General features: G+C 37.7%; 1 protein-coding gene and 1 long non-coding RNA gene across 2 annotated transcripts in view; one reads left to right on the forward strand and one right to left on the reverse strand.

Moving 5' to 3' along the window:
* The first annotated feature begins 274 nt into the window (after positions 1–274).
* On the forward strand, positions 275–3,006 carry LOC126755349 (uncharacterized). Its single transcript, XM_050467853.1, has 5 exons — positions 275–466; positions 1,164–1,371; positions 1,437–1,623; positions 1,686–1,802; positions 1,876–3,006. Exons 1-5 carry the CDS (start codon positions 326–328, stop codon positions 2,813–2,815), a joined length of 1,593 nt encoding a protein of 530 aa, XP_050323810.1. The 5' UTR covers positions 275–325; the 3' UTR covers positions 2,816–3,006.
* Positions 1,162–9,934, reverse strand: part of LOC126755350 (uncharacterized) — a 40,729-nt gene continuing 31,956 nt past the window's right edge. Inside the window, exon 3 of the long non-coding RNA XR_007666480.1 lies at positions 1,162–1,210. This is a non-coding gene — a long non-coding RNA (uncharacterized LOC126755350). The remainder of the gene's footprint in view (positions 1,211–9,934) is intronic.

The following is a 9,934-nucleotide window of genomic DNA, read 5'->3' on the forward strand; positions in this document are numbered from 1 at the left end:
TCTACCAAAGGTTTTGGCCGCGCTTTTCTCACATTTTGTGGGCGCATTTTGATATTTTTGTGAATTTTATTTTGCAAAAACACTTCGTTTGTCAATCATTTGGCGCGAAGCTGTTAGATTTTGAAAAATTGCACTTTACCTCACATCCGCAATGGGGTTGCAACCCATGCATAAGTGCTTAGTAGTAACAAACGCAAAGCAACGTACTAAGCCTTGTTAGCATTTGGGGAGTATTTAAGGAACTAGCAAATTGTTTAGGATTTAGTTAATTTAATATCGTTTGTGCTTGCAATTGCCGGAGCAGGAAATTGGTCGTAGTCGAATTATGGCGTCCTCAGAATGTTCTTACGATGATAAGGAGCGCGTGTGGTCTGGTCCGAACGCACCATTATTTCACGATTCCAATTGCTCCGTGGGCGATATTATTTATAGAAATTTGAAGAATTGGCCCAACAAAGTTTGTCAAGTGAGTGCAGTTCTCAAAATATTTTGGTGTGACAATAAGTGCGAGTTTTTATGAACTGATCCCCCGGTTAATGAAAAGGATGAGCTCACGGTTTAATAAGCTATAAAAATTTCGTCTTATTTTTGCGTGATGTCGTTCTTTGTCTTTGTTTAGTGGTTTGAATTAGAAGACCTCAGTTATTGATTGATGAAATTGGTTGTTTAGGTGGAGTTGGGGTATGGGAATGGAAAAGATGTGTTTGCTAAATAGGTATGGATAGATATGCAACGCTGTGGTTAAAGTCTGAAGTGGCTTATTGCATGCAGCATACGTCTGTATAAACTGGTGCTATATCAAAAACACGACTGTGGAAGAAGTATTTAGACTTCACGAGGAAACAAAATGTCTTATTTCGCATTATGTGGGGTTCTGATTCCAAAATTTTATAGGAAGAGTTGGTGTTAATGACAATTGACCTTCTTACGACTTAGTTAGTTATGTGTTGTAAGATTTTCGTATATTTCTTCTCTGTAATACTGCCACTTTGGTTATATATAGCTGTCATATAGTCCCTTCTCGGATGAAGGTTGCCAGCGAACTAAGCATGAATTAATGAAACTAGTACTGCATTCCTATAAAAATGACAAAATTAAGAACCTCGTTCTAAGTTCGGTTAAGACAGCAATACCGATTGATTGGAAAACCTTTATTTCTTAAGGTGTCGGATATTGATGGCCGCGAAGTTACCAATCGTGAACTGCTAACCTGGTCTACACGTCTGGCGCTACATTTCAAGAAAATGGGTCTACGACACGATGATGTCATCGGAATTGTTGCAAAAAACAGCACCTATTCAAGCTCAGTTGCGGTCGGCTGCTTTATGAACTGTACGCCCTTCCATGCCGTAAACTCGGGTTTGGATAAGGGTAATGGAATACCTTTACAATTTCATTAGAATAAGCATATAGTTCTACATATGTATTAATTACAGATACAATCCGTCACGTCTTCCAAACCACCAAACCGAAAATAATATTTTGCGACGGCGAATGTTATGAGAAATTACATGAAGCCACTAGTTCCTTGAATCCATTATTCTATACGCTTACCGAACATATTGAGGGAGTTGGCACAGTTGAAGACTTGTTGAGTCCCGTACCAAATGAGAATCTTTATAAGTAAGTGCAGATTGAACCTTCAAGTTCACCTTAAGACCTGTCTGACTTATAACTCTTTACAGGCCTGAACCCTTCGTGTTGGGTGGTGAGCAGACAGTAGCAATTCTTTGTTCGTCCGGCACGACGGGTGTTCCCAAGTGTGTATGTGTGTCAAAGCATATATTGAACATTGATGAATTGTAAGTCGAAGTACTTAAGAAAATATTTGTATTTATACATGTGTAGAATAACGGTGCAACATTATTTCTTTAGATGCGTAACCAGCGAAGATGTCATCTTCGCGAACAGCAGTTTGGACTGGTTATCTGGTCTTAGCTTCACTTTACTCTCTGCGACTAAGAATTGTAAACGTGTCATTACCAATAAGCCCTACTCCCCGGAATATATGATTGCGCTAGTGAAGAAATACAAAATCACTTACGTATTTGGTGCACCACGTCATGTTTCCGCTTTGGTCGCTTGCCCAGCAGCCACCATAGATAACTTGCGCTCCGTTCGGTTTTTCTTAACTGGGGGTGGCTCCATTAGTCAATCGACTTTACAACAACTGAGAGGTTTACTTGAAAACGGCAAAGTGATTTTTAGTTATGGCTGTACCGAGTCGGGCTTTATATCGTTGAATTCGGACGAAAAATATCACACCTCTGTAGGAAAATTAGTTTCTGGAATTAAGGCACGTATTGTTGACGATGAGGGTAAGAATTTGCCACCGAACGAAATCGGTGAGATGTTAGTGAATAAGGGACATATTTGGAGTGGATATTATGATAATCCAGTTGAGACGAAACGTGTTCAAGATTCGGATGGCTGGTTACATACTGGCGATCTCGGTTATTTCGATGATAATCATATGCTTTATATAGTCGATCGCAAAAAGGATATAGTCAAATATGACGGTATGCAATATTGGCCAGGCGAAATAGAGCAGGTGATCAACGAATTGCCGGAGGTGGAGGATGTGTGTGTGGTTGGTGTGTATGACGAGAGGCATGGAGATGCGGCCGGTGCAATAGTGGTGCTTCGTCAAGGTGCCGAACTTACGATAAAGCAAGTAAGGGATCATGTCAGAAAACGCTTACCAGTAGATTATAAGCAACTGCATGCTGGAGTAATTTTCATCGATCGCCTACCGCAAAATGCCAATGGAAAGACACTAAAACGAGAGGCGAGAGTTTTGTTTGAAGTAAAGTGAAATTATGAAGACGTTAGGAGATATACTTACATAGGTAACATTTCAATAAAATGATAGATATAAAGGAAAATATATAATGTATATGTGAGAATGAGTAGTTTACTAAAGATTTTGGTGGATATATATATACATAAATATGTCTATAAATTTAAAAATAAACACAATTAAAAATTACGTGTCTAAATAAATATTATTCAAAACATAAGCAAATGCTCAACATTCAAAAAAAGAATAGAAAAAAACGTAGGGAAGGTTCAAATTCTGGTACATTTTCTACTTCGACAAGGTTCAAGGCCAGAGAAATTCTTTCAGGGGTGGGAAAAACTTCATACTAAAATTTTTTGTAGGAATTAGATATTAAGTATTCGACGAAATCGTCAACGAATTATATTCAGATACATATAGTGTTTTATTTAGTTATATTGTAGGTCATAGATTCGCTTAGTTTCATTACTATTTTCTCCTACGCGTCAGCTATAGCGTATATTAAAATCAGCTTCAAAAGAGATATACAGGGTCCGGCAATCGTGTAACCAACTTCAGGCCGTTCGAGCAGCTGTCGCACTGGAATCAGCTGTTTATAAATTTGCTGAATGACAGTTCGGAGTATTGTTCAAAAGTGTACAAAAGCGTTTTGCCAAAAGTGAACACAAAAAAAGTGATCAGTGATGGAATTCAAACGTAATAGTGTGATTGCTTTATATTTAGCTGGAAAATCACAACCAGCAATTGTTCGTGAGCTCAAACACCTTGTTGTGAATAAAGTTTTTGTTTATCGCACCATCACTCGTTACAATGATACTGGTAGCATCGCAAGACGCCATAGTGGTGATCTTCAAAAGACTGCAACGTCACGTGAGTTGGTTCGGAAAGTGAAGAAGCGACTTGAGCGAAATCCACGACGAAGTACCAATCAAATGGCTAAACAACTGAAAATATCCGACCGCAGCATCCGACGTATATTGAAAAATGAGCTCAAGGCCAAGCCTTACAAGTTCCAAAAGGCCCATGATCTCACACAGAAGCAGCCACAAGTAAGCGGTCAAATTCTGAACATTGTATTTACTGACGAAAAAAGTTTTCCAATTGAGCGATTCGTAAACTCTCAAAACGATAGGGTTTACTTGACCGACCATTCATACGAGAATCTAAGTCATCGGTTGGCCACCAGGAGGCAGCACCCGCCACAAATTATGGTTTGGGCCGCTGTCACCGCAGATGGGCGCTCTCCAATTGTTTTCATCGAGCCTGGCTTCAAAGTAAATGCGACATATTATCGGGAAAGTGTTCTGGAGGCTGCTTTGAAGCCGTGGGCTAACAAATATTTCGGTCGCAAACCATGGACGTTTCAACAAGACAAGACCGTCTCACAAAGCGCTTGTGAACCAAGAATGGCTGAAAAACAACGTTCCGAACTTCATTACGACCACACAATGGCTCCCGAATTCACCAGATGCGAATCCAATGGCTTATTCTCTCTGGGCCATTTTGGAGAGCAAGGTCCGAAGTAAAAAATACACCAGTCTTGAGATGCAAAGTTCGCCATTCAAAGCCATTGTCCGTGAGTGGGCCAAAATACCGGCAAGTCACATTTGGGCAGCGTGCGATTCGTTTTTTGACCGTCTCAAGGCCAAAGTTCAGGCAAAAGGTGGTCATATCGAGCAAAAGTGACTTGGTCCTGAATTTATGATTATGTTCACACATTTTGTGCTTTAAAATAAATAAAAATAAATATTATTAGGGACATGACGTTTGCACCACAGTGTAGACCAATTTTTTATATAACCAAATAATCTTTAGAAAAAAAAAGAAATCGAAGATCTATATAGGGTTTATGGGTAACCTCCTAAGGTTGGTGGTTTTTCAGCCATGTATGTAGCATTTGAAAAAATTGCATTAAAATGATGATCAGCATGCATTCTTCATGTGCTCAGTATTGGAACCAATGTTGTTATGACGTTTGATCCTTTCGAAAGGTCGATTGATTCGTTCTGCAGAATCACACTAAGTGGCTGCGTAAGTCACAAAACATCGCTGATACAGAAAATTCCAATAATAAACTCGAAGTTGCACAGTACGACGATCAGATTCGACGCTGTTGTTGCAGTCGTTCTATTCTTCCATTCACTTTGGAACTCTCCCGCAGTTGCAAGTGACATCGATTCGCTGTATGGGCTCTGGAAAAGTTTCAAGAAGATTCGAGGTTTTCGAGCCAAATTTTGTTCAGCGATGAGGCTCATTCAGACCTTGGAACAAACCAAACGCGTGTCATTCGCCAGTTACCACTCTAAATGCTCGAACGAGTTATTGAAAATTGGACTTAACGGATGGACCATCTGAGACGTAGCTGCGGCCAACATTTGAAAGAGATCTTCAAAAAATAAATGACGAAGAATGTTCTTTCGAATGATAATAAAACGGCAAAGAAATTTTAAGTTTCTGTATTTTTTCCTTAAAAAAGTAGGGAACATGGAAATTGATCATACTTTATTATTAAGAAAATATTCTTGCCGAATTTTAACTTCATTGACCGATGTCACCTATAGGCACCGGGGTCCACAATTGGGGTATATAGGAACTTGAACAGTTATGATTCGTTTTTGACAATTTTTAGACTTGATGTGACTATGGCTGATAATGATAAAGGTACTATTTGTGTTAAGTTTTATCCCGATATACAAACTGGTACTTGTATTGAAAACTGGAAAAATCGGATGGAGTTTAAAGTTGTGTTTAATTGGAAGTAATCGTGCTTTTCTTCCGATGTCGCCCATTTCCACACAGTAAGATAATGTAGGATAATGTTAACAACCGAATTTGGTTGAAATTGGGCGAGTTGGTCGGGAGACTCCACTTTAAGGGGTTACATGGATTTACGGGTTTCAAAAGTTGGAATTTTTTAATGTTTTATTAAGTTCTAGTTTTCAGGTTGATCCGAGTAATAGTTTCGGAGATATCGCCTTGAGAACTTGTGCGCTGAAGGCTAGCTTGGCTAAGTCCACCATCTTCAAACGCGTTTTTCTCGAAATTCTGTTTTTGAAGTGGATTGGTAAGATTTATTGAGAACTACTTAACCGATCTTCATGAAATTTTACACAGGTCTTTGGAGTACAATTCTTAAAGACTTGGACGAAGTATTTTTGTTCGATTACAACTATTTAAAAAAAATGTTCTTTGAAATTTAAATTTTTTTGTAAAAATGTCTGCCAAAGATTACATTTTCAATTTTTTTCCCCTTCGTTTGAGTTCTAAGTTAAAGGTTTTAACTAAAACACGTATTTTTTGACTTTAGATGATTTCGTAAGGAGTTATCCTGCCAACGCGGGCGCATCTTTTTCCGAGGGATCACCGAAAATGGCGTCGCACTTTTCGAGTATTCGAGAGAATATTTTTTTCCAACAATTTCAGAGTTTCTTTGTTAATACAAGTAGTGTATATTTGTAATAATAAAAAATTTTAATAAAATATTTAATTTTTCGTTAAGCAGTTTATCAAGAGTGACCATACGCAATATTTTGAATGATTAGACGCATTATTCTATGAACTTGGCCTAGATTTTTCTCACGAATCTATAAAGCATCTAAAGTTTCCAAGAATGGCAGATAGATTTGTCATTGCTTTTTAAGCGGCGCTCGTTATTTGGAATACATATTGGCTTTGTTAAGATATCAAACCAGGAGTCATAAAGAGTTTCTTACCTCTCGCACTTGATATTTTCAGAACGCCTGCGCTCTTATAAATATAATCTTAATTATATTTTTGATTGAATCTCGACAAGACTGACGTTGCTTTTGTAAACAGACGTAAGCGAGCCCACTAATTAGTAGTACGTACTTATTGTAACTGACATAATTAGGAACGTGCCGAGTATAAACTATGAAAACAACTGATAAAGAATGTGAAAGTCATGTACGTTTTCAGTAAATATAACCAAGTAGCAGATGCACATATGTATACATTTTAATTAAGCTGACTCCTGTCAATATTAATTTCTTTGAATTTGAGGAAATTGTTTATAGTGGCGAAACGAACAAGTAACTGTTAGTTTAGTTTATGTAACCATTTCACTAAACAAGAACTTTTCAATACTAATTACTAATGCAAAGAGGTCTTTGAGTGCTAAAGCTCAAAGATAAAGATCTAGAAGTCACTACTCCTTTATAAAAAGCAACGATGATGAAGGCCCACCCCGCAATCGCTTGAGCCTGTAGAAATCAAAAGTTATTGAAACCCCTCTATCAGCTTTAAAATAGTAGTCATTTCTGTCAGTTCCATTTCATGTCGCTGATTAGAACGTTATGTAAATAAATCAGCAAAATCAGTTATTGACTGACGTTAGGTAATGCTATACAAGTATATATTCACAAGAATTATTTTATATTTAACATAAGTACATATATTATTACATATATTATTACGATGATAGCATTGAGACCTAGGTGGGGACTTGAAATGTGCACGTGTGATTTAGTAGTAGTAAGAACTATACCGCTGTAGCTTTGCTGACCGTGGCGTTTTTCCAAACGACTCATCTTCGTTGTCATGTGCTTTTGTTCAAAATCGGACATTGCCAAGTATGATAGTTTTGATAGCTGTAGGGTTATATACTATATATGTATATAAAGGATGACGCGACGTGTTGAAATCAGGGTGTTGTCCGTTCGTTTGTCCAAGCAAGATGTAACTTGAATAAAAATTGAGATATCGTAATAAACTTAGGTAGATGTGTTTCTTGGCAAAAAAGAGAGAACGAGTTCGTAAATGGGACCACTGCCTCACCACACGAAGTGCCATTAAAGATGGCGCACTTAGCTTAGCTAACCTCGAGCGCACAAGTTCTCAAGGCTGTATCTTCGAAACTATTACTCGGACTCAACCTGAAAATTTAGGACAATTTTCTAGAGGTGTTGTGGATTTTTTGAAACCCGTAAACCCATGTAACCCATTAAACGAAAATCTATAAAGTGTCTTAATTAAGCACGAAATTATGATACAAAACTATAATTTTATACAGGAAGTCGCGGTAGTGCGAGGCAATTGTGGGCTAAATATTTTTTAAAGTGGGCGTGGTTTCGCCACTCAACCAACTTTCTGAGAAGAAGTCGTTTTATCGTTTCTTCATACACTGTGATAGTATAAAATAACAGTTAAGTTGAAATGTTGAGTACGCTAACGCCCTGAATAAATGAGTCAGAAACAGGATGGCAAGGCAGGGCTTTATGTGGTTATCTGGTGTAAAAATAGGGCAATGGGCGTGGCTATGCCCACTTCTATGTAAAATCTTACATCTCACATATAACTACTTTACCAATTTTCGCTTGAGGAGACCCATTCTTCCTATAAAACATTGTGAAAATGAACGAAATCGAACTAAAATCACGCCCACTTCCCTTATGAGATACTTTTAAATTCTATCTGTTTTTTTCACTCTGCGATATAGAAATCAAATAGCATTAAAGTTATTAGTGTAAAAGTTTGCACAAATAGTGTCCTCAAGGTATTTAAACTTACAAATTGTCGAAATCGGATTACAATTTGTGCCAAAAATGGGTAAAATGGGTTCAACCCTTCTCATATATGATTTAAGAAATCATAAGAAAAACACACACTAATTGTTAAGGAAATTCAAATGTTTTTTAAGTTGAGTACAATCTATACAATTAAGTTAGGAATATAACATCTTTCAAATGACCTCCACTACTTCTCTCGCAGGAACTATTCGATGAACCCAATTTTCGATAAATCAAGTCGCATATCATGAATAGCACGTTCAATATTGACTTCTAAAGCTTGAAGAGAGTCCGGTTTATAGCTAAAGATCAAATAACCCCACAAAAAGTAATCTAATGGTGTTAAATCATTACTTCTTGGAGGCCATTCAATGTCAGAATTTCTTGAAATAATCGAATTTCCAAACTTTTCTCACAATTATTTGGTTGTTACACGTGCTGTGTGGCACGTAGCCCCGTTTTGTTGGAACTAGATGTTGTCAAGATCAACTACATCTAATTACGGCCAGTTGGTTATTATCGATCTATACAGCTCTCTATTGGCAGTAACGGTGTCACTAGCTTCATTTCGAAAGATGTACGCACCGATGATTACATCAGACCAAAAACAATGGCCATGAATTTATGTTCGAATTGTTGAAGCATCCACCGTATTAACCGGATTTGGCCCCCAGCGCCTTCCTTTGCTTCCAGAACTCAAAAAATGTATGCGTATCAAGCGTTTTTCATCAAATGAAGGGGTCATAATGGCTGTTGAAGCGTATTTTGCAGACCTTCCGGATTCTCACTTCAGGGATGGGATCCACAGATTGGAGTAACTTTGGAGCAGGTGTATTAATGTTTATGGAGATTATACTGAATAATAAAGTGTATGTTGAATCATAAAATTGTGTATTTCTTATCAAACGACAAAACTTATTGAACAACCTGGTATTTCGATAGCTTACAATTGACGAAAATATTCGGATTAAAGCCTGCTAGACTAACATATATCCGAATAACATATTTAGTACAAGGAAGCCGTCGTGATTCGTAGACAGATTACTCATATTTTCGGCATTAAACTGTAGTATAACCAATCATATGCGTTCCGTTAATGATGAGATTTCTTATATATTGACGGATATATCTTCTTCTTCTTACACATATATAAAAATGAAACGCTATTCCGTGATGTGGTCGCAGAAGGTCCGAACCACAGATCGGAATTCGCTTATTTCTGCAAAATGTCAACAATCATCGCAATGGAATCCGTTGAAAGCTATCCCAAAAAGTGCTTATGAAAAGTGTTTCGAGGACGGAAAAAATCGTTGGCATAAGTGCATTACATATGGTGAGGGGCTCGTGCATTGCAACTGTTAGGAGGCGGGTTCACGATAAGCCCTGTTCCAAATTTAGCTTAGTTATGGCTTTAAATCCATCATTAATAGAAGTATGGTATTGTATCGACAAGCCAATCCAATACCAAGAGTAAGAGAGATAAGGAACATGTCTATCTTAAATTTTACTAAAGTTATTGCGCGCGCAGACAGTCTGGTGGATAGGCAGTCTCCCAAATTTCAACTTATCTCGCCATCCTGATAACGCTGAACCTGTCTTGACTGGGTTT

Source organism: Bactrocera neohumeralis, chromosome 4 (genome assembly GCF_024586455.1).
Source record: "Bactrocera neohumeralis isolate Rockhampton chromosome 4, APGP_CSIRO_Bneo_wtdbg2-racon-allhic-juicebox.fasta_v2, whole genome shotgun sequence".
Lineage (NCBI taxonomy): Eukaryota > Metazoa > Arthropoda > Insecta > Diptera > Tephritidae > Bactrocera > Bactrocera neohumeralis.